Consider the following 26,873-nt stretch of genomic DNA (forward strand, 5'->3'; position numbering starts at 1 on the left):
ATGTCCCTTAAGTGTGCAGAATAAAACAATAATAAGTCATTTTATTTTATTTGATTATGTATATTTTCTATGTTGAGGTCATTGATTGTAATTAATAATTGTAAGAAAACTAGACCCAAACTGGAACCCTATGCACAAAAAGCTTAGCAAAGTTGATATCTTGTACAAATAGGCTATTCATAATGTAGTTTAGCATTAAACAGACAATAGGTATGATAAAATATACAAAAATATGCAACAGAAGATTCACATTTTCCTTTTAGTGCATATGGTTGTATTGTATGTTGGTAACTCTGGTCATTGATTAAAATTAATAATTGTAAAAAAAAAAAAAAGGAACATAATAAACTAGACCCAAACTGGAAAAGCATGTACAAAAAGCTTAAAAAAGTTATTATTCTGAACAACTAGGTTTTTTATAATGCAGTTTATCTTTAAAACTGACAATATGTATGATAAAATTGCAAGAGAATGACTGAATTCTCTTTTTAATGCATATGTTTGTATTGAATGTGGGTAACCGTAAAGGAATATGTGTTTTTCCAACAGTGCAGAGCTGTAGGAAGTGTGTTAGAGGTCAGGCACTAAAGGACCCCCAGAGAGCCCCTGCAGGACCATGTCTGGTTCTACTACTACTTGTTGACCTGGGGGTCCATCTCTGGGCTGGTGATGATCATGAAAACGGCTGCGATGATGATGAATATGATGCGTGGGTCACCGAGGCAATTGTGGAGGAGAGGGGAGTCGTCGCCATAGAGACAAGATCGGATTCAGATTGAAGATGACAGAGAGTGTGATGAGAGTGAGGAGAGAACAGAGTTCCCTTCTCCCTTGGGATACACACACGCAACACTCTCTTTGTCCGTGTGTGTGTGCGTGGGCGCGCTAAGGGGCTGCTGCGCCTCCACAGATGCACTCATTAGTCAAACAGGCCTTTCGCTCCGTGAGCCTTGTCAAGCAACACACTTCGATACAATTAACCCTGACCTAAACAATCTCTCTTAGCACAGCTGGAAGAAAAGCAAACTGTAAAAACCAAACACAGTTTATTCGCTGCTTGAAACCCAACACTGCATCACTCCAAGCACTCTTACCAGCGTGATGCCTCTGATTCTCAACATCAGATGAAACCTGCTCCTTAACCCTCGAAGCATCTGAGTGACCAAAAGTGACTATTGTTTTTTTTCATTTTTACATGCTTAATTCCAAAGTCCTGTGTATTAGAAGTGTACAGAAAAGGAGATATGCATCATACTGACACTTAGTAACCTCATGACCAAATTTGCCCCATTGACTCCCATTGTAACCACATATTTCATACACTGTAATCATGACATATCATATTGCTTTTTCAATTCATACCTAATAGATCAAAGTCTCTACCTTCAAAATGAAGGGAAATGTGTTTTAGACGTAAAATGTCAACTTTAATCTTGAAATTTCAACTTTATTCTTGATTTGCCCAAAATTATTTTCTCCATCAAAATTGGCCCTAATCCACTTTAGTAGCTTTGCACGACTGCACAACAAAGACGTTTACTGCTTTTGCACTCAATCAGTATCACATTCAATTTTTAAATTCACATGTTTAATGATTTAGTTGTTATTAGATTATAATTCAATTTCAAACTGTAATTTCCAGGATATAAAAATTAACTCATTATAATATACTGTCAATAAATTGTTCCTCTTGCTCCACATTTTTATTGTTTTCATTCACCCCTGAGATGAATTACACCAGCCTTTTTGATCACTGTGCTCTGCCTATTTCCACAGATTTCAACATTCTTAAGCTTCACCAGAGCTTTCTATTGGTAGATTTAGGTAAGCAATGAACTGGACCATTTCCTACAATGGATTCCTAAAAATCTAAGAACTGTAGAGTGCTTATGGACATTTGGGTGTCCTCAACCGCTGTAACAAAGAGCTTTGGTGGCATGGATTGCTGCAGCGTGAATTAGTCCAAGTCGCAGCTTTGGAAGATTGGACTAAATTGTTGGAGTGTGTGTCTTTTATTCCCCTTTTATGTTGTGTTGTGATGAATGAATGTGTTTCCCGGGTGTCTGACAAGCAGGGTGTTTATCAACACAATGAAGCAAATCTAAGCCCTTGATCACCCCGCCGAGTTGCCAAATCCATTGTGTGTGTGTGTTTGTTTATTTGAGCAGCATAAAAAACACATTTTAAGTACAATACATAACATGTATTTAAAGGAGAAAAGTGCGCAAAAGGAATAGGTAGAAGTTCAACGTACTTATAGGTGTCTACCCCACCTTCACAAAATAACATTTCAAACTTCACATTTGGTTTTTCATTATATAAAAATACTACACAAACATGTACAGTGCATATAGATACATATATATATATTTTTTTAATCATTTAGGTTCATTTGTAACAAAAGTAATGGAAAAAAAACCCAGAATATTTTCTTTTTTATTGTTTATGGTTGTTCAAAACAAACTTAAATGGAAAAAATTAAGCCAAAATATTTTCTTTATTATTGTTTATGTTTGTTTGTAACAAAAAATAATGGAAGAATAAACCACATTATTTTCTTTTTTATCATTTATATTTGCTTATGTGTGTAGGAGGAAGAGAGAGAGTGAGTGGGAAATCCAAATAAATAGCACTGACTCTAACTGAAAACAACTAAATCAAACCTTAATCACAGGAATATCCCTTATCTGAATTATTACTGAGGGTTATCACACACACACAAACACTTGTTGTGTCCTTCTTTACAATGTTTCCATGTCTCTGAGATTTATAGTTTATTTCTTATTTTGAATTAAAATACTCATTTTAAAAGTCGCTTCTTTCTCTACTTCTCCAAACAGCATTGAAAACACAGTTAAATAGATTACTGAGTGTGTTCTAATCCAGACCTTCACCTAAACAAGCCACATTACAGAACTCACTCACACGTGCTGTCCCTTAGAGGAGAAAAAGCCAAAAGTGGCACATATTGTGCAGCTATTTGTTAATAAATGTCCCTGTGTGGCATTTTTCATCAGCAAATTTAACCAGTAATTGTCTTTCTGGTGAGACTTTATTGAGTTAAAAATATCAAAATTTTTAACGTATATTGCCATTTTGAGAAAAAAAATATCAAGATACGAGTTTTGGTCCATGTCGCCCAGCCCTAATACATGCACACACAAACATGTACACACAAATCTAGAATTGAAAACATTGTCACATTACTACTCTAAAACTCCGACGTCAGACACATGCATTCACATATCGTCAGTTCTGAGGAAACAAAAAAAAAAAAAGAACCAAAAATACACAGTTGTACCCAGATGTTTCACAGCTGTACTCCCTATTGTCCTCAGAGGTGTCTCACAGCCGAGTTGAGTCATCTGCTTCACGGGTAAAAATATATATCGACATGTCATTTCAGCACTAATTCCATCTATGCTTCATTGCTCACACAAATACACACAGGCACTGACACATGGTTTTTTAAAGCCGAGCAGACGCATGCATCAGATTCCTGCATTTCTCACTGTTGACGTTCCTCCATCAATTATCAAAGAAGCCGCGCATTAAAATTTCACAGTTTTATTTTTTAATGGCTGACAAAAGTCCTCAGATATTCATAATTCAGTCGACAGCCGCTGTTTCTCACATCACACTGAGTTTTCTTCAGTCGGCGTGACAATACGCAGCCAGAGATGCTTAGCAGCGCAGATAAATCCAGCAGAGCGCAGAACATCTCCACAACCTGATAACCTCTGACCTCTGAGTCCTTACCATCAACCACCAAAAAAACATCTTAAAACTTCCCCCAAATACATGCCTGAATCTTAGCACTGCTGTAAATGATCCAGCTTCCCTAAAAAATGACAAAGTCATCATTAATTCCTCTTCAAAGCCTTTTTCCAAAACTCCTCTGGATATCCCCAAGCATAAAAGCCTCCACCCCCTGTGGAGATAGCAGAAGTGCTAACGCTAAAAGGCCCAATCTGAGTTAAATCACCAGTTGTATGACTCATGTGAGTCACTGCAGTCATCAACATTAGCACGGAGGACTTGGTCTAACTGGGTTTACTAATGGAATAAGTATAGGAGTAAAATTTATGACAAAGAATATTTTTGATAAATTTGTCTTGAGTTTAGAATGTGCTGTATTACAACTCCTGAACCAATGAGCACAGCTGAGGTCATAGTGTATTCCCCAATGAAAATAGGGAATCAGGACTGCGCGTCTTCAGCGCGTCATAATGCGCCCTCAATCCATTTAGCGCATTTCCCTCTGATGAATATGTAAAGTAGGCGGATTTCATAAGGAGTGCAAAAAAATGAGAGGAGGACATGCAAATAAATGAATGCAGTGGGCGCAATGCAATTCGTCAAATTTGGAACTGTTTGCGGTGATTGTTTTAGCACCGGAAAATAGTACGACTAACACGCAGAGATCCGCTGCAGTACATATTTACACAAAACACAGCGCAGATGGAAAAAAAGGCTCCAGTTAACCTTTCTAATATAATAAAATAACTAAATTAAATTGCAATAGTCAATATTAACAGCCAATGAATGAGAAAAGCATTTTTTGACGGGACTCCACATCCCACAATGCAGTGCACAAAACCCCTATGAAATTGTCAATAAGAGAGTGTTTACCGTCGAGATTGTGTACATCGTTCTATGTCGCGCTTGCTTTGGCAGTGTAAACTTGTTTTGTCATGCCAATAAAGCTGTTTAAATGTGAAGTGAAACAAACTTTTGACCATTAATTTCAACTTTGACATGATCGTCTCCAGCAGAAAGTTAGACTAAAAAGCCAGAGAGATGATTTACCAAAACACAACGGCAACAAAGTACAGTGGGCAGAGAAAACAGGACATCTAAAAAAAGTAGGGAGGGGTAAGAAAAACCAAACCTCTAATCCCCATCCTAAACCCAAGAGTGAGTAATCTGTTGTGACATAACGCTGCACACTTCAGGTTCTTCAGTTCTCTACTCAGTGTTTCAGTGAGTTTCATTCTATTTATCATATGAGTGGAATCGATAGATAACTGGTCATTTGAGATTGCGAAAAATACTGTTGAAACACCGCCTGCTATTTTATTTTTGCTTAGTTGCACAGTCACAGAAAGGGATGGGCTGAATATTTTAAGAGGGAATTAAACATCTAATAACTTAAATCTCCTCAATGTCACTAATACCTAATACCAGACTTTTTGGATGTGTCAAAATCTTAATAACACCTCCCTAAATATGTCCGGTAAAGCCCCCTTACTTAATAACAGGATAATGTATAAGCGCGTATAGAAAATAAACGTACAGTCAGGTCTGATGCCAAGTGTTTTGATCAGACTTTGACCTGTTTTAGATCATGTTGGGTCTTATTTTTCCCCGAGTTTTGCTCTTTCTTCCAGATTTACATTCTGAGATGTTTGATTTCTACATCTTACATTACGCACTTTTCCCTCTGCCTTTCATGTTTCCTGCCTTTCTTGTCATCTTTTCATCTTCTGGCGTAACTCTTGCAGAACCAATCTGGCCGTCTAGCTCCCACCCAACCCCGTGTCTCTTTCTCCCTCTGCTCTGATCGCTGAATGTCTTATTCAACTCCATTTGCTTGCACCTCCAAGCGAATTAAAACAAGCACTCTGAAGTATCTGGAAACCAGTTGATTTGTCCCACTGCCATGAGGATTTTTTGGGGGGTTTTTTTGGAAGGTCAATAAAGAGCATTGATCAAACAGCACAATATCTTTGCCTGATTTTCTTTCATGGAAATTTAGACACTGGTTCACTGTTCACTCAATATTTAGTTTTCCTCTTTTGGTTCTTCTTTTTAGCTTTTGTGTGTATTCTCTCTGCAGTATATCTACTTCAGTCCTTTTATTCTTTTGCCACCCCCTCTTTGCCCACGTCTATTGTGATGCTACTCTCTGCAATCATGTCAATAGAAAGGAGGGGAAAAGAAAAGCATGTATTCACAGTTTGCCTGGCTGGATTAATCTCGATAAGCCATTGGGACCCCCGAGTGTGGAATCATGGTCCATCAGGACTATAATATTTTTCCTCTGTGGAAAACTCAGATCCATGCTCCAAAATCCAGCAAAGTCGTGCTTAGCTTCAGTCTTGAATTGGTGGGAACCAAACAATGCAGTTTGCTTTGTGGACATAGCGGCTGTTAAAAAAAGAAAGAAATACTGTGGTTGCATTATACTTTCTTTAAAGACCAATTAAACTCCTGGTTTTGGTTGACACACCCAGTCTATTCTATAAAATCTCCAAAGAACAATCTAGATTCTATGCTATGCTAACTAGCCACTCAATACTCTCTATACCTCTCTATTCACAATTATCTCAATCCAACTTACTCACCACAGATTGTAGAGTCAACTGCTGGTGCTAGTTTTTTATTGGAGGGGCGGAGCCACCATTCCCGGCCAACCACAACATATGAGTGTAATAGATGGGTTTCAACCCATAGAGGGCAGTCACTCTCACATTTTTACCTTGATGAAGGTTCTCTGACCGAAAGCTTGGGAAATTATTTTATTTTACTTGCATTGATCCAAGTGTGCAGAACTTTTTTTTTTTCACACAAACACAACAAAATATGACAAATTTAGAGAGTTGGACGAGGATCAATTAACAACACTACTTCAAACCCATATGTTAATAATAATTGATTTTCAGCAGAAGAAAATTGGTTTTGGGGTTTAGTTGCTCTTCAACAGAATAATTTTAACAACTAATAATAAGAATAATAATAGCTTTGATTTCTAAAGCGCTTTTTTCAAGGAGAGTCAAAGCGCATACAGAAAAGATTATGAATTCAGAACAATCATACCGGTGGTGGTAAGCTACGTTGTTGCCACAGCTGCCCTGGAGCATACTGACCTACGCCCCCTCTAACTATCACCAACTTTCATGCACAATTCATACGAGGCAATGTGGGTAAAGTGTCTTGCCCAAGGACACAACGACAATGACTTGGATAGAGCAGGATTAAAACCCCCAAACCTTCGGTTATTGGACGACCCACTCTACCACTGAATATTATTACTACTGAGTATTAATATTATTATTATTATTATTGTTTAAAGTCAACTAGATTTCCAGCTTTTTATACTTCCATTGCATGTAAAAAAATAAAAAATAAATGAAGAAGAAGCTTTGAAGTCAATCTTCCCATATGTCTACAATCTAGGACGTGGCTGCTACTAATGCTACCTGTAAATATCTATGACAAAAGCACCTCTCCTGCATGTTTTTGATCTTTTCCTGCTCCAACACACCTGAATCTAATCAATAATGATAACCATAATGCAGCTTTACCGATGGCATAATAACAAGTTAGCATCTACTACAACATGCAAGATACAGGCTCTCCAAAGTGTCTCTAAAGTGACAAATTAATGAAGATTTTTCCTCTTCCCTCTTGAAATGGTAATAAATATATGAGATCAGAAGTGTTTTAAGTGTCTCTTACTTGGGTCCATTTTTTTTTACTATTTAAAGAATTACCTACAGTAGATCTTGCATCAAAGCCAAAGTAAATATCTGTTTTTGGTCATTTTTCTTCAGCTTCCATTCCTCTTTTTAGTTTTCTGTCTTCTCTCCTTCCCTCGTTTCTACCCTCACCACAAACTCAGACCCTAATTGAGTTTTCATGTTGCTTTGCGCTCCTGCCACTCACAGACAAGAGTTCAGAGGTCGTCTATGACTCCTTGTGGACTTATATATAGTGTTAGTGGTCAGAAACATATCACGCACGCACACACTTATACTTATTATTTCACAGTCCCTATATCTGAATGATGGAGAGGAACAGGACAAACTGGAAAACAAACTCTTCTAATAACTTGTTAGATATATTAACCATAACTACAAAAACTACAGACTGAGAGGACTGTAGAAGTATTTTAATTATTGTCGTATGCATTATTTACCTTATATCTGCAGACGACCAACATAACTTTCACTAATGGCTCATTATATGCAGAGCTGTGTGCAGATTCCTTCAGTGGCCGGTGTTTGGATTCTTTTTTAGCTGATTTACCATAACAGTCATTATTGGAGATTAAATCACACATAGAAGCGAAAAGAGAAGCACCCTGTTCTCCACTCTTTTACCAGTGCTTATTTCAGTAACATGTCAATATCTGACTCAAATTTAAATTTAATAAATGCATTATATTTTGGGATTATATGATACGTATATATGATTATCATAAGAAAGTAGACGCAAGATGTGTTCCCTTAAGTAAAATTGTTTATACCCCACACACTATGAAACATGACTAAACCCTGTTTGTTTGACTTAATTGACCCCTGCTATGGTACATGCTCAGAAACACATCCATATTCATTTTCTTTCAATCTGCTCCACTGTTCTACCTTTAAGACATAATGCTGTTTTTTTTTTATATCAGTAATAGTGGCCAAATATTATAGCAGTTATTGTTATTATTTATGTAAGATATGCAAAATTTTCAATTTAATATATTGTAGCATTGTGTTTTCGTGTATAAGAGGCTAAGAGCTGTCTTTTTTTTACCCTAAAGGCCACCACGCTGCTTTGTTTCCACTTGGGACATTTCATATTTTATTAATTAAGTGGAGATACTGTTTTTCGTACATATGAAGATTTCCTGGGTGGAGGAAAGAGGAAAATAAAACTAATTGGGTACACGTTTGCTTACTGAAGTAACATATTATAAAGGGTGAGGGTGTGTGTGTGTGTGTGTTTGTGATAATTGTCATTTGTTTTTCTTGTCATTATTTGCTTTCACATCGTAGCTCCAAACTGTTTTTGTTTAAGTTTCTTCTTTCTTTCCTCCATCATTCTCCTCTTCTCTCTTTCATCCCTTCATCAGCAGTGAGAAGAAGTAAGGCTTAATTAACTGTGTGCCTGCAGGTCTGTGTGTGTGTGTGTGTGTGTGTGTGTGTGTGTGTGTGTGTGTGTGTGTGTGTGTGTGTGTGTGTGTGTGTGTGTGTGTGTGTGTGTGTGTGTGTGTGTGTGTGTGTGTGTGTGCGTGTGTGTGTGTAATGCACGCAGAGGTAAAGTAGGCCAGTCTATAAGGTGGTTAATTAGGATGCACCAGGCCTCTGTCCGCTGGCTCCCAGGGACCAGATGGAGAGCTTGGTTTAGAAACAGAGGAGGATTTGTCCAATGATGTTTTGACTTTAGCCTTGACTTGACTGCAGAACAAAAATGTAAAGAGGAGTGTTGTCGATGACTTTACTTTCAACCCTTAGCTTTTTTTTTTTTCTGTTGGTTTTGGCTTTACTTACTTGACGAGATAGTAAAGAATTCATGTACCAGTATACTGTATGTTTATAATAATTGTGTGGCCTCAGGTCTGAAATGATTTAGGACTTAAATTGGACGTTTAAATTGTATGGGGTGCCAAGTTTAAAAATTTTGTATGAAAGTTGTAGCTAACACATTTTCATTATTTATCTCGCTTTTCTCATATTTAGCACATTTTCCTACCTCTTTAAAAAGCATTAAATCTAAATATTTAAATCTAAATCTAAATGGTATATGTTATATCTAAATGTTAAATCTACATCTAAATATTGAATCTAAATCTAAATGTTAGATGTTATATCTAAACATTAAATCTAAGTCTAAATATTTAATCTAAATCGAAATGTTATATATCATATCTAAATGCTAAATCTTATATCTAAATGTTAAAGCAAAATCTAAATATTAGATATGATAACATTTAGATTTAGATTTAAACATTTAGATTTAGATTTAAACATTTAGATTTAGATTTAACCATTTAGATTTAGATTTAAACATTTAGATTTAGATTTAAACATTTAGATTTAGATTTAAACATTTAGATTTGACATATAATGTTTAAATTTAGATGTAATATTTAGGTTAAGATTTAACATTCAGATATAACTTTTATACTAAATTTTTACACTTGGCACCCCATAAAAATGGGCCCAAGCTGTAGCAGCATTCACTTAACATCTGAAGCATAGGCAGCATTGACAAACAATGCTGGACAGATTTCAAGATACGCACTTTTTCATTTTTGCTCATCACTGCTTAACAGAAACATTTTTATTTTTTACATTGACAAAAACGTCACTCTATATTTCTCAATGCCCTGTGTCACTGTGACATGAATGCAATACAGAAGAACACAGAGGGAACTGCAAACAATGCTGCAGAAGTGAATTTTGCTTGGCACAAACATTTGACCCTCCATTGTTTTTGTCAGGTAGCGTTCAGGTTAGGGTAGGATGACCTGACGTCCCGATTTACCTGGAACAGTCCCAGTTTTCAGAGTTATGTCTCGTTTTCTGGTTGATTTCCCCTAAACCATTGATTTGTCTCCCTTTTTCACAAGCTCAGTTCTGTTTTGTCCCAAAACGTCTGTTGCCTCCGACAGAAAAGACCCTGAAAGCAGCAGCGCACTTAGCTTAAAAACGTGATCTCTGTGGACAGTGAGCTGTCAATCACAACAGTTGCCATGGGAACGCTTCCAATATAAACCAATTAAAAAGCTCAAAAGTCTTCTACCCGTTTGCAACTAAATGCTGATTGGTCGATGGCATTGACAATATTACTTGTTCATATTTTCTCCTTCAACATACCAAAAAGAAAAACATTCAAAACAATTTTATGTTAACTTAAAATGTTGCTTTTTTTTTGACTGATGGCCACTTTAAATGTGGTTCACCCATTGCAATAATACATTTCATTCAAAAGGAAGAAAAGAGAAATGTAATTTACTGTATGTGACCTTTTTTCTTTACAAATAAAAGCATATGCAAATAGTTTCTTTTGAAACTTCTTTGGTTAAATTACTGTCCCAGTTTTGAGTTCTAAAAATCTGGTCACCCTAAGTTAAGGAGCCTGCGCATAGTTGATACTAGGGATGTGACGATTCATTCAACGGATACGATTTGATTCACGATACTGGGTTGACGATCTGATCCTCTCATGATTTATTTTACCAACTTAGACTGTAAACAAATGATGACTGAAAAAATACTGTACTATTTTCTTTCATCTTTCATTGTCAAAAGAATCCCTCGATAAACTATGCAAAACAATGCAATTTAATTAAAAATAAATACTGAATGAAATAAATAAAGAAATAGTACAAATGAAAAAGAAACCTATCCATTTAAATTCTTGCTCTACAGTAAACTATGCAAAACTGCGTAATAGTTACTTTTCTTTTTAAAAGTGCAACTGAAAATGTATTTTGTGCGTTAACAATTAGACTTTAAAACAAATCCCATATCAAAGAAATAATATAAATAAACAAACTATGGCTTTCATTCTCTCTTTCTTGTTTCTCCCTTTCCTCTCTGTGCTCCTCTTTCCTTGGATTTCACATGTTCTTTATTTCTCACCTCTTTCATTTTGTCTTGGGGAAGCCAAACCGCTTCCACACTTCTGATTTAAAACACGGTAGTGCGTCCTGAATTTCAAATTCTAAATAGATAGAGCCCTCTGATGTAAAAAAAAGTTCTGTAATTCAATTTCAGAGTATCGATGTGAACCGTGACGCCTTTGAATCGATTTTTAACTGCCTCACGATTCATTTTTACATCCCTAATTGATACGAGTGCTCTTATGTTGTCATTACAAAAGGACACATTCGGCTGTTTACACGTGTTTACGGTACACTTTGTAGTTTTTCTTACTTTTGCACTGGCTTTCCAAGGGAAAAGATTTTTGGAGGGTCTTTAGCCACAGTGGAAACAAGGCTTTTTACCACCAACTTGTGCGTGGTTGAAAAAACTCAGGAGATCAAGGGCTATATCAGGTATGAGCGTAAAAAACCGGGGGTTAAATATTGTAAAAATGTGTCAAAAGTTGCAGATTTATCATGAAAAGGTTTGTTTTTCCCCCACATCGTTTTGTCTCAAAGCCTAAAAGCTGTGAGCCGGATTCATATTTGTAGCACATTTAGTTTGTCTTTGCCTTCAAAGCCCTTTTCTCGCTCTATTTGCAGTTATCCCAACAGCAAACATCTTTGGTCTTTTCTTCTATATCCCCCTTTTGAAGCCATATAAACAAACTTAAAGGTGTTTGGAGGTTATCTTTGGGTCGGTGCGTCACTTCTGTTTGGATCTTTCCACTTTTCTGTTTCATTTTTGTTTGTGTCAGTTTTCCTGATCTCACTTTGGTTTGACTGCATCGCAGCAGAAAAAGGTTTAGACAGATCCATTAAAAGGGCTTTATCCGTAAACACATCTCTCTCTTTAATCAACCTTTCATCGTAGATGGTGTGACAACCTGTGCATGACCACTTTTTCCCTTTAATCCCCTGTATATTATATTTACCATCATTTCACTGAATTAAAGCTCTGGCAAGCATTGCCAGGAGCAGTGTTTTGCTATTTGTGGTGTTTGGCAGCTACACTTCGTCTTCACGCTAAATACATCATCTGCCATTCAAATGAAAGACTCGGAGAAAAAGAGACAGATAATACTCCTCGCATTGTATCTCTGTGCTGCCCATTCTGTCGTTTCCCGCTCTGATCCAGATACGCCGTGTGTCAGACAAACAAATCCCCTCTCCAAACAAACAAATTAATTTAAATTAAAAAAGCATCAGAATGGAGTTTGGCACAAACAAAGCACAATTCCCTTTCTGTTTTTAGCCTCGTTTTACATAACAAGCCATGACACGCTCTGCATTGAGATTCAAATGAGTAAATGGTAGCTTATAAATGGACTTAGCTGCACTTCACTGGGACTATTTATCCACTTGTATTAAGAATGTGTCAATCTCAGCATTTTCTTTTTGAGTAGCTGGGGGCACAAAGGCAGTCTTGATTTTTTTCTTCCACCCTTGGATAGGGTGATCATACATCTGGATTTACTCCGACACATTCTCTTTTCACGTCTTGTCCACACCGTCTGGCCGGATTTCATAAATATATGAAAATGTCCTCGTTTCCCAGGGACCCTGAACGCATCTAGGAGAACACGTTAGTTGAAAGACAGTAAAAGCAGGCATACACTGTGCAACATTTGGCCCATTTTGAGCCAATTTTCGACTTGTGCGTCTATTTTGTGGGATCGTGCGAGTCTCTGCTATACATGGGGTCATGAGAAGCAATTAACACCTCACAACCAGCTACCGATCAGCAATTGTATAGTCGTAAGGAAATTAAACATGTTTGAAATCCAGTCACTCCTCGTGAGGGAAACACAGTTGAAGCAGTGCCACGGACCGGCTTACCATAAACTTTCACGCTACGCATGCGCGAACATGGGAGGACAGCTGTAAAATTGACGGACTGTACTGCCCACGTCTGTCCAGCCAGCTCCTGGTCCATCACATCGCCGTCTTTTCTTTTTTAAAGCTCTTTTTGCTGAGTTTTGCGAGTGTCTCTCCACTTCCGGATTCTTCTTATTCATCTGTTTTAATGGCAACGCTTCAGAGATCTTCTTCTAATTTGTACGTTGCATTTCCACAAACAAGACCCTGACGTGTCGTGTATGGACGTACAATGTGAGCAGTTAGATCGTGTTACAGTGTCGGTCCGTAAAGTGTGAGAACATGAATCGTTAGATGCAAACATTCGGGCTCTGCACATGAGTCGCACAGTTTGAGCTGAAGCTGAGTACAACGAAAAATTGCAGTGTATTCCAGCATATACTCTGCTTTATCAGAGAAATTCCACCAGTTTCTGAAAGCTAAGAAGTTGCTCTTTACAGCCAGTATGTACTTACGGTAATTTTACTCACACGTGACGGAATCATTAAAGATGCCGTTTTGTTTGACAAAATCGTCAGACACTCAGAGAAACTTATCCTATTGAAAGTTAAGGTCAGTTTTTTATTGAAGTGTATGTTTAATGGTCTGTAAGCCTTGAGTTTTTTCTCCATAGTTTTAAGGGTTAGGGTGATGATTGAGAGATTTTAAGAAGGTTTATATGAGATTTTTCAAGGACATATTGTTATAATGCATAATAAAGGTGATTGACTTGGATCAACACTGATTTCATATTGTTTTTAAGTCTTTGTTATAAACAGAGAAATTCTTTTTCAAACTTTATGGACAAAAACAACTTATTTATCTACTATATTGTATTTTGCCGTTAGGTAGATAAAGGTTGGTAAATCAAAAAATGTGCACCCTACCTTTGGAAGCTTTGGGAAACTTTATTAATTCCTGCTAGAAAATGCAGGCATCACCTCACCTCAAAACAATACATCAATTGCACAAACAAAGGAAAGAAATGATTGGTTGAGATACGATTGGGTGAGAAATGCATTGCGGCAAGCATGAAGGTTACATCAAACCAACATGCAACAATGTGACAGCTCTTCAGCTGGGATACGGATGGATAGGAGCGACAGTAAAACATGATGACAGTAGGAAGACTGGGGAAAGTGACTTTAGGGAAACAAAGATTCAAGAACGAGTGGCATTCATCCCCCAAACTGCTCTCCTAGTTTCCACGTGAAGACGTCCTGGGACTTTTTCTATTGCTTTGCTGTTTCACTCGACAAAAGAAGCTTCCTCTACATTTCCCACAGGCTTTATATACCTACATATTTGCTGATGTCCTGTTGCATTTGGCAAATAATATGTCTCCTCACTGTGTCTTGTTTTTACCAACTAGTTTGACAGATTTTCATTCAAATAGTTTGAAAATAGGATCTTTGTACACAAAGGGCCTGATTTACTAAGATTTTGAATAAGGAACTCTAAGTTAGGTGCACACTCAATTCAGTGCTTTGGGGAAAACGATAAACAACAGATTAAGTCTAGGAAAAAAATAGTTAATTATTTTTGATTAATTCGTTCCAGAAATGTTGATTGATCAGAACGATCTGTTTTCCCTCTTGTCTTTTTCAGCAACATATGCTCACATTCATGCAAAGTCAAATACCAGTGAAATGTGGTAAATAGATAGTGCAAAACAATAGCATTTTTTGTAAATCACTTAGCGTCAGATAAATTGATCATCTTCTCCTCGTAATATTATGCGTATTATGGCAGATTGGTCCAAAATGAATATTCCTTAGATGCGAACGCAGATTGCTCATGTTATTTTATACAATTTTAGTTGCTCCGGATTAGTAGATCAACCGTCACGTTCAGTCAGGATCGCTTTAGTCAATAGTGCGTTAGAATTTACATGGCGCCTTCAAGCGCTTTATTAATATGCATACAATCGTATATTTGGCAGTATGGGTCTCTTCTGGGACCTCCTTGGCCTTTCCGCATGCTTACGTGGAAAGCCAGAGGTAGGGAGAGCACTCCTCCCTGACCTGGAGGAGGTGGGATGCGAGATGCTTGCTGAGGAGGTGTGAGGCAGCTGTCATGGTTTAAGTAGTGCCTCGTGTATGCTTTGGCCAATGTGGAGCCGATCTGGGCTGTTGGTTGATTAAATGTGTGGCTGGCTTGACATCTGAACTAACTGCACATTTTTTGGTTGCAAAACTTTAAAATAAAACCAAAGAGAGCCTGGGATAAATAATTGCTATAATATCCTTGTGGATTGTTTGCTGTAGGACTGGATGAGATACTTTTACTCTACTCAGCAGGAGATTCATAAATGTGCACATTACAGAACACGATGCAAATTTTTTGAGAGTTAATGGTCGACCAATAAACAATTTCCATAATGAGGCCGGCACAAAGCTTTTTCTTGTATCTCAGGCAAACTGAGCTAAAGGAGTTTTGTTAGACACGCAACAAAGTTACTTGATATTACTTTTAGTGATTTGAACATTGCTGTTTCTTTGGTAATCACAACAAGTACAAATATTTTTCAAGATTTTATGTAAAACTAGAAGCTGTTGAAACAAAGAGGATGTCAGGCTTTGATGTGAACTACCCAGAAACCCAATATTGTGCTTGAGAGGACAAACTCATTCATCCAACTCCAGAAAAGACGATTGAGCATCCTGGTTCTCAACCCTTCATAATTATCTACACTTCTCTTCCTCGCTCCAAGCTTTAAGCCGGACATTCCTCAACATTTCTTTATGCATGCATGCATGGGTGTGTGTGTGTGTGTGTGTGTGTGTGTGTTCATTGGCTTAATTCTGCAACTCACATCAAGAAGTTCACCAACCAGGCAAGGAGCCACGTTTCCTATGCCAATAGAAAACAAAGTGTAAAGATGGGAAAAACCAACACATACTGAATCAGAGGCTAATCTTTAATGTTAATCTGTATCACAGTAAAACATTTTATCACTGGTTGTAAGTCCAGTGATAAATGGTCACCTTTAGGCTCCAATTCTTCATACACTGGTATAGATGAGCAATAAAAGGCCATATAAAGAAAATGGATGGTGTATCAGACTATCAACCTGGTGACCTTATGACTCCATCTGTCTTAGTTATTTGATCTCAATATAATTCCTTCTTGTCACATCCATGTGTCTTGACTCCTTTGTATTTAGGTATTGGTGGAAGCTTGTTTCTGTCTTGCTTTCTCTTGACATTAGTAATACCTCAATGTATCAAGTTTAATGGAGTTTCTCCCTCTATTTCATCTTTATTGGATGCTTTCATGAAGTGTGTGTAGTCCTTGTATAGATAACACAACACACTCGTCAAGCCAGCAACTGATTCTTTTTTTCTTGTATTTGAGCGTTTACACGTAGGAATGGCCAGAGGTGTAAAGAGTGCTGATATAGCCTACTCAAGTAGCAAATTCTGTTACTTGATTTAAATTGTTATCAAGTACAAGTAAATCATACATAAAATATTCAAGTACAAGTAATAGGTAGCTCAATTAAAAAGCACTCAAAGTAAAAGTTACTAGTTACAGTACTTTCAGCCCCCCACATTTATTTTTGGTAATAGATCATGCCACGGTTCCTTTGCATACAGTAAACATCTCATGTATAAACTTAAAAAGGAAGAGACCAAATCTTGCACAATTGGAACCTAATTTATTTTCCACAAAAGCATCTGTATAAAATAAAGGCTAAATATAGCTACATTTAGGAAAAGAACCGGCATTCAATGCTGTTTTGGCGTCTGATTGGTCGGCTATGATGTGATGTACAGTATTTGATTGTTGTCTGGTCATTTCATTTTCTTGTAGTTCCACAATGTCAGTTGATCATTTTAAAACAAAAAATAATAATTCACTCAGTAAGGGTTGGGTGTAGAAATGTAATGAATTACTTTACTTCTTTTAAAACGTATTTAAGTACAAGAAAAATTACTGATTTAGAAATGTACAAGTACCCGTAAAAGCAACTCAATTACTGTAATGTGAGTGATTGTAATTCGTTACTTACACCTCTGGGAATAGCCGACTGTTGCATTCAGTTATATAAGATAAGTTAACCGGAGATACGGTTTCTTTCCCCGTCCTACATTTATTCTGCGTCTCATCTGAGCATCAACTCCACATAGATATTCTTTTGTTGTCTGGGACCTGGGGTTCAGTCTGGAGTTATAAAGAATACATTTTGTTCATCTGATTACTCTTTCTTATGGAAGTGTGTCTTTACATGCATCAGTTGGGTTTTAATAGGGCTTTGTTTTTGTTTTTTTTGCTTTGTGCTTGGGTTGACACATGTGCTGACTGCTGGCGCTGCATCTGAATGTGTTGATGTTTATCATGATAATGGGGCAAATTTCATTACACTTTAATAGATGGCCGACAGCACAGCATATGTAAAACAGCCGACTGAAATAGATGTGATTATTCTGGATTTTATGAGCTTACTGAAAACCTGAAAACCAGCCAGGCAGAAGAAAGCTTACGGGCACTGAACTGGAAGGTCTTTTTTGATTATCACTCTACCCTTCTTTTTAACACTGATTTTACTACATTAAATAAAGGTGTTTAGCAGAGGCTTTTGCAGATATATGGTCTATGTTTTTTTAGGTGGCAATCAATTTGTACAGGTTATGTTTAGAATTATTAAGCTTTACATAAAAGGTTTTCTCTGCTATAAACTAAGGGTGTAAGAAAAAAAATCGATTCGGCGATATATCGCAATATTTCACAGTGCGATTATCATATCGATCCAAAAAATGTCCAAATCTTTTTTTATTCATATATATATATATATATATATATATATATATATATATATATATATATATATACATATATTTTTTATTTTTTTTTTTTTTTTTTTAATTACACTAACATATGGATAGCACGTAAACTCCCGGTCACTAGGTGTCAGTGAACCACATCAGACCTTGTTAAACTACGTCACTCCTCAATGCATTTTTTTTAAGAATTTAATATTTTAACAGAATCAGAATCTGTTGTAGAAGCAAAAGTAAAACTTTTTTTGAAAAATGTAGTTTGACAGTTTGATAATCATACCACTTGATTTTTTTACTAGTTTGTTTTTTTACCATGTATGTGTTGTCACGACTTTTTAATCACCTCAGCGTTTTCCGCTCATCAATTTAGGTCTGTTTCTCTCGCATACCCCTACTGTTAATGTTTTCTTCTCTTCGTGAAGCATCTTGCTTTCCTTCCTTTTTTTTTTCATGTCATCCATTGTTTAGTCCTCATCAGTTATTTCTGCCTTCCCGTCTCATTCCTCTTTTCCCTGACTTCCTGCCTTCCTCTGTTTCTCTCAGGTTGTTGACGGGCCTTCTGAGATGATATAAAAAGATAGAAGTGGAGGAAGATGCTGTTGTGTTTTCTCCTCCTATTTTTTCTTCTCTGTGTCTCTGAAGTGAAGTCTCTGCTCTTGTTCTGGCAGTTGTCTCCTTCACTGGATGACACAAGAGCCAAAACAACAGCAAACGCCCAAACACCTTCAAGCCAAACAACTCCCTGCTCAGAACCAGGAGACATGACAAGTTACATAAAGGGGAGAGACTCGCATTGTAGATGCAGGGAAGCTGTGTCTGTTTGCCAGTGCGCATGGCATGGTGCGTGTGTTTTTGACTGGGCGGATTGTATCGCCTGCTGTGTGTGTCTGTGTGATCCTCTAGAAGTTTGTTGTTGTCTTACTTTGGAAGAACAGCTTTTTCACTATTCCTTCCTGTCACTCCTTCAACTCTCTTGTCTTTTGGAGCATTGAGTCGAAAATGAAATAAAAGAAATCACATCAGATATTGCGGAGAATTGTCTATAGATGATCCCATTTTAGCTGAGAGCAACTCGGCTTTCATGCAACTGAGAGAGTATAGTACTGCAGATAGGTGAAATATTTGGAAGAATTGTAGGTTTGGTGAAACAAGCATGAAATTCAGTCTGCAGGTAGACTATGTCTCAGTGGTGATTTTTAGATATACGTAGGGCCGTCTCAAAATCGACCTGTGACAAAAATGGACATGACGTAAAAATGATCATCTGTAAAAGGAGCGAAAACTGTGGAACTCTCTACCCACTTGGGGTTGAACAGACTAGTCGACTTTAGTGTTGTCTCGCGACTCTGTGTACGTGACGACGACTAGTCGCAGTACCTGTCTTTTGCCCAAGATGGCGGTGCAACACAGCAAACGAGGATTCTAGTACCAAGGCAGCACAACATCAAGTGTTTCTCCTCAAACTGCAGCTGGTTGGCAGATACTACGGCTAATATACAGTACATGCTAACGTTAGCTGTAGTGGTAACATGTCTGTGTATTAGGCAGATCTGGAAAACATCAGCAGCGCAGGACGGAGGCTTCGTTAGCGGGGGGAAGACCGCTGTTGTGTCAAAATCTGTGACCCAAAAAAATCTGTGACCGGAGGTGGCGACAGTTCCAACCCCTGCGACATTTACTCCACCTTAAACACGTTTGTAATTCTTCTCCAGTCTGCATTTACTTCACCCACCCGAGCGTCATGTTTAAGGGGGAGTAAATAGCTCTTTAATAGCTACGAAGAGGTTTAGCACTCTTCCTCTCTACCGCCGAGAAGCCGCAACGGTCACAGATTTAACCCTAATCCTAACCAAACAGAAAATAAGATAAAACAAAAAAAAATCGGAATTCACTCAAAACAATAATAATTTGGTCTTAGAGAATGTAACAATGTGACTGCCGATAAACTTAGCTTGCTAGCAGCTTACAGAAATCTAGTAGTTTTTTTTTTTATTCTTATTTTTTTATAATCACTTCTTCTCAATCAGGGTCAAAGATGCTAGCTGGAGTCTACCTGATGAATTAAAAGATTGTTTTTTTCCTTGCCAACCTTGAATAACTAACTGTAAAGTGATTTGAACAAACTGTGTATTTGAGGTCATTTTATTATAAAGCCTTTAGAAAGTAGTATTTCAGCTGAAATCACAAGTAGAGCAGCTGTTGTTTTTGGCTTTTATTGAGTGACTTTTGATGTCAAGGTAGTAAGAGATTTCCTTAGAGGAATGAAATACTGACTTCTTATAGTGTATTGTATTGTATTGTGCAAGTGCAGCTGCTCAGAGAAAATTTGAGAACATCAAACAGACCTAAACTGATTTAAAAGAATCAGAATCAGAAATGTTTTATTGGCCAAGTACAGTTTTAGGACAGTACAAGGAATTTGACTTGGTAGTCGGTGCGCGAAACAAAGAAACAATAATAATAATAATGATAGATATAAAGGATGAGGGATAAATAAAAGATAGAGAATAAAGCATAAATATGATAAATATAAATATAAATATATATATATATATATATATATATATATACAGTGCAGCAGGTAGAGTCTGTTTTTGTTGTCGGTTTTTGGTAACAAATGTTCAGAAATAATGTTTTTTTTTCCTACATTTTCCCTACAGGTGATGAGTGGTACCAGTGCATGTTGACTCTGAGCACACCCAGTCAGGCAGACCTCCTGTGGACCATGTTTCCATCACCATACCTGAGTGCCATTGGTCCTGATGCCTCCCCTGGGTCCATAGTTTACCAACTGTTGGCAAAGCAAAGAAATGGGGGTGTGGGACAACCCCAATATTTTCTGTTGGAAGGTGAGCATTCAAATAATTAGATTTTTTTGTGGTTTTACTCGGCACATTGTTCATAATTTAACCACATCCTTTAGTGCTAATCATATATGAACAGCCATATCTACAGCCATAACCATGTCATGTACTTTCCGACATTGTTCTGCAACCACCATTAACATCTCTCGCTATTTGAGCTTAATTAGGTTGGATGAGTTCACAGATTTTTCTACCTTTTGATGCTTTGATAGCAACAACTGTATTCTGGAAACACTAATATTCATGCCTTCAGTTCAATTACTGCCAATATATCCCAGTAATAGACAATACATTGAAGATAAGTTGTACCGATTATTACTTCATCTGGTAATTGTCATAATGTTATGGTCAGTTATTCTTTTACATAAATGTCTTCCTTCTGTTTCTATGATATTAGAATCAAAAGCAAAGGGACAAACCTGCATTAAGCTTATTAAATGAGGATACAGACTAGGGCTTCATAACAAGAACGCCTGGGTAAGGTTTGATTCCAACATGGAGAACCTTCTGTAAGGTTCTCGTCCAGTCCTATTTCAGTTACTGAAATTTGCCATGTGAAGGTTCTTTTAGGGTAATACTAGAACCTGGAAACATTTCAGGGACAGAGTAAATTCTTCTCCCGTACTACATGCACAGGCTGTAATATCACCAAGTTTATCATTGTACTGGTTGTTAGAGCTGCTATCTTTACCAAGGAGTAAATGTTTATTCCTGGTTATTGTTGTATAGGACTTTATTTACCAGCGAGTAGTTCCTACTGAATATTTACAAGTTTATAAATATCATTGTATTATTGTTCATAGTTCCTGTTATGAACATATACATATCTAAATGAGGTAACCTTTTAAATAAAATAAAAAAATTCTAATAATAAAAACAATGTTTAAAAAAAAATCTTGAAAACATCATTAAAAAAAGTTATTATTAGTGATTATTTGATTTCCGTTTTCCAACTTGAAGGCATATTTCTTTATCAGGGTCAAGAAGGGATAAACAAACATTTAAAAATCGATTGAAAACCAAAAAACAGAAATACCAGAGGACAAAAACAAAAAACGCCCATTTTTTATTATGGTAAGACCGGAAGTTGTTCTTTTCAAAATAAGAGCACATATGAGGATGCTGCTGTTTTTATGGTGCCAAAATATATGAATTATCTCTATATTTTGCCTGCTGTTTAAAATGCCTTTGGAACTGTACTTCGAAATCATTTTTGAAAAGACAAAACAAAATTTGTCATCTGCAGAAATCGCTACAAATATATTGCACATACAGTATATATATCATATATTTTGGCACCAGAAAAGTGTACTTTTATCTTGAAAAGAACAACTTCCAGTCTCATCATAATGAAAAACGAACCTTTTTTTGTTTTTGTCTGCTGGTATTTCTGTTTTTTTGGTTTTAGAAACAAAAATTAAAAATCAATCTATTTTTTAATGTTTTTTTTTTTATCCCTTCTTCACCCTGATGAAGAATATGCCTTGAATTTCAATTTCAGTTTTTAAATTTGAAAACAAAAATCAAATAACCACTTGTTTTTTTCGTTTTTCGATTTCCTTTTCTGAACGGAAAATTCAATGACCAAAACATACACTGACCGTTAGATCACGTGAATTAGTTTCTGCTATGATTTCAATTTAAAAAAATAAAACATAATAATAAACTGGTTTCCAAGTGTTTTGGAGCAATAGGAACTAATCACCGGTAAATAAAGTCTAATAAAACTCTGGAAAACAAGAATAAATATTTGCTCCCTAGTAAAGATAATAGCTCTACACCGGTACAATGATAAACTTGTGCATTCAGTATGGGGCCGCATTTACTCTGTCCCTGGTATGTCTCTGAAATGTTTACGGGTTTTAATATCACACCTTTTTTATTTATGTATTGGCCCTGCAACAGACAAACATCCTGTCAGTGGTGTACCATATATACAGCCACTATTAGACCACTGTTATAAATAGGGATGGGGAGTTATTTTCTGCCCATCGATATTACGAGACAAAATTTGCCATAAAATATAATGTTGGTTGACATAAGCATCAGTTTTTCCACCAATGCTCTGTCAGACACTCTGTAAAAAAAGAAGTCTTGTATTTATAAATAAAAATAGTGCATGTTGAATTTCCTTTGCGATTAAATGTAAGAACAGAGAAAAGACATATAAACAGAGCAGAGCTGGGGTTGCTAATCGCTCTCTGGAGGAAAGAAAGCTCTGATACTTTCTGGAATAATAGGAAGGTCCCTAGGGAGCTGTCAAGTGAGAGAATTGTAGGGTGGGTGTATGGACGCCAGCAGCTGCTAACATTGTGTTTTATTTTATTCTTTTTCTTCATTTTGGCAATGGGATAAAGAAATAGAAGGAAAAAACCAGGGAGAATACCATGATAAAAGCTATTAATGTAGGTCCCACTGACTTCCCCTTTGGCAAAATATGACTGCATGTGTACAAACAACTAATCCCATCATTTACACTAAACATGGGTTAGCGTTAGCACATCAAGCCAGTTCAGCAATATGATGCAATAAGCTCTTTGGAGTTAATTCATGGAGTTTTCCCCGTTTTAGAGATTAGCAAATTTTGCAGTGTGAGCACTAACTGTTTATTGAATGTTTTACCTTCTGGGTCTACTTCGTTTCATCTTCTATACGTGCTTTTTACTGTTCAGGGTCACAGGGGATGCTGGAGCCCATCCCAGCAAACTTAGGGCGTAAGGCAGTGCACTGCATAAACCACTACCACTATAATATACAGCCCGTGTCAGGTTTTAATAAAACAAAGTGTGTTTTGCAGCATTTTATGTGTGAGACTCAGACAGCGATGCCACCTGCAGATACAAATTCTGTCATGGAGACTTCAAAGAGGTGCGTGTCAGAAATATGGCTCACAAATAGAGTGAGTGACAGGCTGTTTGAGGTTGCCAGTTTTCAACCCTCTGGTCAACAGCTGAGGATTTTCTTCTACTCTCTCTCTCTCTCTCTCTCATCCACCCTCAGTTTGATCCCTTTACTGTATTCTCCTTCTGTCAAACTTCTCTATGTCTTGCTCTCTTGCCTTTTGCAGTCTCACTCTTTTATTAATTTATTTAAAGTCCATTCTCAGGGTCACAAAAATGTGATTCTCTGATCTGAGGGCCACATTAGCAACATTCATGTCAGCATTTAGAAGAATGACCAATCTGAGCATCAATACAAGCTTGAAAACACATATTTTGAAGATTTTCTCCTCAATATGGCAAATTTTTGTCATCTTTTTTGTGTGTTTTTGGTTATAATTTTTCTGTTCTTGTTGTCATTTTGTGCATTTTTCTGTCTTTGAAGTCATTTTGTGTGTTTGGGTGTTTTTTTGTGTGTGTCTTTGTTGTAATTTTGTGAATATTTATTTTTTAATCTATTTTGTGCATTTTGCTTGTCCTCTTCTGTGTTTCCAGGAGTTTTGTGAATTGTGTTGTTCTTTGTAAAACTTCCAACTTCATGAATTACAATTTTGTCTTGGGGCCACACAAAATTACATTGAGGGCTGCATGTGGCCCCAGGGCCGGCAGTTGCCTATGTCTGCTTTACCCTTTTGTTTTGTTTACCATTTTTTTTTTTTTTTTTTTTTTGTTGGTCTCATTCTCATATTCTTGTTCAACATTTTCTCTCATGGGCAACATGGGTAATGTCCATATTTTTTCCATCTCTTCATCCTGCAATAAAACAGTGTCACTCATTGATTTACAGTTATTTCCTTTACAGCTAGGTGAGACAGCATGTACCAATTGTGTAAGTGCTATTCCTACTGCTGTATTTGTTTTATTTTAGAATTAAATGTGTTTTAGTCCTATGCATATCAGTCACGTCTCCTGTTTTGGGCAGAAAACTACCGTATCTTTCCCGCCATTCTCCCGTATTAGTATTCAACCGTAAATATCCTGTATTATAATGTAATAATAATGTAAAGATAAATAAATAAAAACATACCTCTGCCTCTCCAAACTGAATGCTGTCACTAGCCTCGTGAGAACTGCTACTTGCAGTAACCTGGGTTGTAAGATTAGATAAAACGAGATCAGATTAGATTAGATTAGATTAGATTAGATTAGATTAGATTAGATTAGATTAGTGTCGACAGCGGGAACAAAAACCCGGAAACAACTAAAAACAAAGAAGTTGTGTAAATACCTTGAAAATGGGACAGCAGATTTATCTTCCTAAAGAGCAGCAGGATGGGACGCAGTTACTCGTTTTGTAAGATTTGTAACTGAGATTTTAGCGTCTCCCACAGGGGGAAGGAACAACGTAAGTCAGCATGAAAAATCAGCCAAGCACAAGCGCCACAAATATACACTTCTTCCAAAAAAGTGTTAAAGGATGTAAAGTTTGCAACTAATGTGTCTAATAAGTCATTAGTGAATACCAGAGAACTTCATGAGTGAGCATGCAAAATAAAAGAAAATATATCATTAAAATGTCTAACTTAAAGACAAGCAATGTGAATGTAACAGTAAATATACAATGTGTTGACTTGTTTATGAACTGTAAGTATATTAAATAAAAAATGAGGTACATATACCCTTTTATGTTTTCATTTAGAGCTGTATTATAACGTAGGAATGTTCACATCTTTTCAATGTCAACAAAGGTAGACCAACATTCTAATGGTTGACAAGTGGGTATTTTAGATTTCTTGTACACATGTCTTAAAATATAAGGAACATTGGAACACCAGAAAATTTCCCATATTTTCAAATCCAAAACTTGACAGGTATGGTCCTATGGTGGACTGATGATCTCTCCATAACAAAACCGTGACATCATTAAGGTTGTGTGAGAATGGATGATGATAGAGAGGAAAAGCTTGATTTTAACAAAAAGAATCTTCCAGAAGAACCAGACTCAGTGGTGGCAGCCATTGGTCTGGACTGGTTGGGGTTAGTGGGCAGGAAAAGGAGAACAGGACAGAACAGAAAGCAAGTTGTGATTTTGAACAGATTGACGAAATATATTGTCCATTAAAAACATTTTTTTGTAACGTTGTCCATTAATGTTTTAAAGGTGGTGAAAATTGCTTCGAGGTTGACCGTCGTTCTGGTGAGATCAGGACAACAGGGCGGCCCCTGACCCCCAGTAAGGAGTATCTGATTCGGGTTCAGGCCATTGACGGGCAGGGTCTTAAAGGCCCTCCAGCCACCGTGGCCGTCCTCGCTGGGTACCGCCCGCCGCAGTTCCACAACTCTTCCTACAGCCTGAACGTACCGGAGAACATGCCCGTTGGCCAACCGTGAGTCCATTTCTTTAGTAGTGAATGGTTTGTGTGTAAACTTTTAAATTGGAACATTAAAGGCTCTTCTGTATCTACTGGTAATCCTTCCAATGGTTATTAAATTAGATTCATCCAAGAATCATGTTTTTTCATTTTTTTTGCGGGGGGGGGAAACGAACAACCTGCCACAAAGTGAAATCACACCACAATGCAGCCCTTCTGTGCTATTTAATGCCACTTACTGGCATTCCAGAGTATTTCAATTACTTACATTTCTTACACCAATTACATTACAAATTACATACTTCAATTATCCATCTTCAATTACAACTAAATTAAGATTATGATGACCAATATTTTTTCAAACTACAATTAAAATTACAGTTATTTTCCCCTTGAAAGTCAATTACAATTACATTATCAAATACTAAAGTTCAATCACAATTTAACACAATTACCGAGACTGAAATAAATCCCCTCATGAAACGTATCTTTCCAATGTGTTAGCTTTCTGTTAGCATCTCCTATGATAACCGGACAGTTTTGACCCATGTCATAAATCAGCTGTAAAATACACTAAAAAGTATTATTTATCATCCTATTTGTTTCTCATCTCTTGGTTTCCTTGTTAGGCTTCTTTATCCATGAAAATATTGGTATTAATATTTTTGGTGTGGACGTCTGAGACTTTTTTGTGTCAGTATACCCCTAAATTATTATTGTCTTTTTTTTTTTTTTAATGGTAAAATGATCCT

At 36.8% G+C, this 26,873-nt stretch overlaps 1 protein-coding gene across 1 annotated transcript in view; it reads left to right on the plus strand.

The window, feature by feature from the left end:
• Positions 1 to 26,873, plus strand: part of LOC114478434 (neural-cadherin) — a 159,028-nt gene that overhangs the window by 46,453 nt on the left and 85,702 nt on the right. The window contains 2 exon segments of the mRNA XM_074783833.1: positions 20,667 to 20,855; positions 25,911 to 26,136. Coding sequence (XP_074639934.1) covers positions 20,667 to 20,855; positions 25,911 to 26,136 — 415 coding nt within the window.

This window comes from Gouania willdenowi, chromosome 16 (genome assembly GCF_900634775.1).
Source record: "Gouania willdenowi chromosome 16, fGouWil2.1, whole genome shotgun sequence".
Lineage (NCBI taxonomy): Eukaryota > Metazoa > Chordata > Actinopteri > Blenniiformes > Gobiesocidae > Gouania > Gouania willdenowi.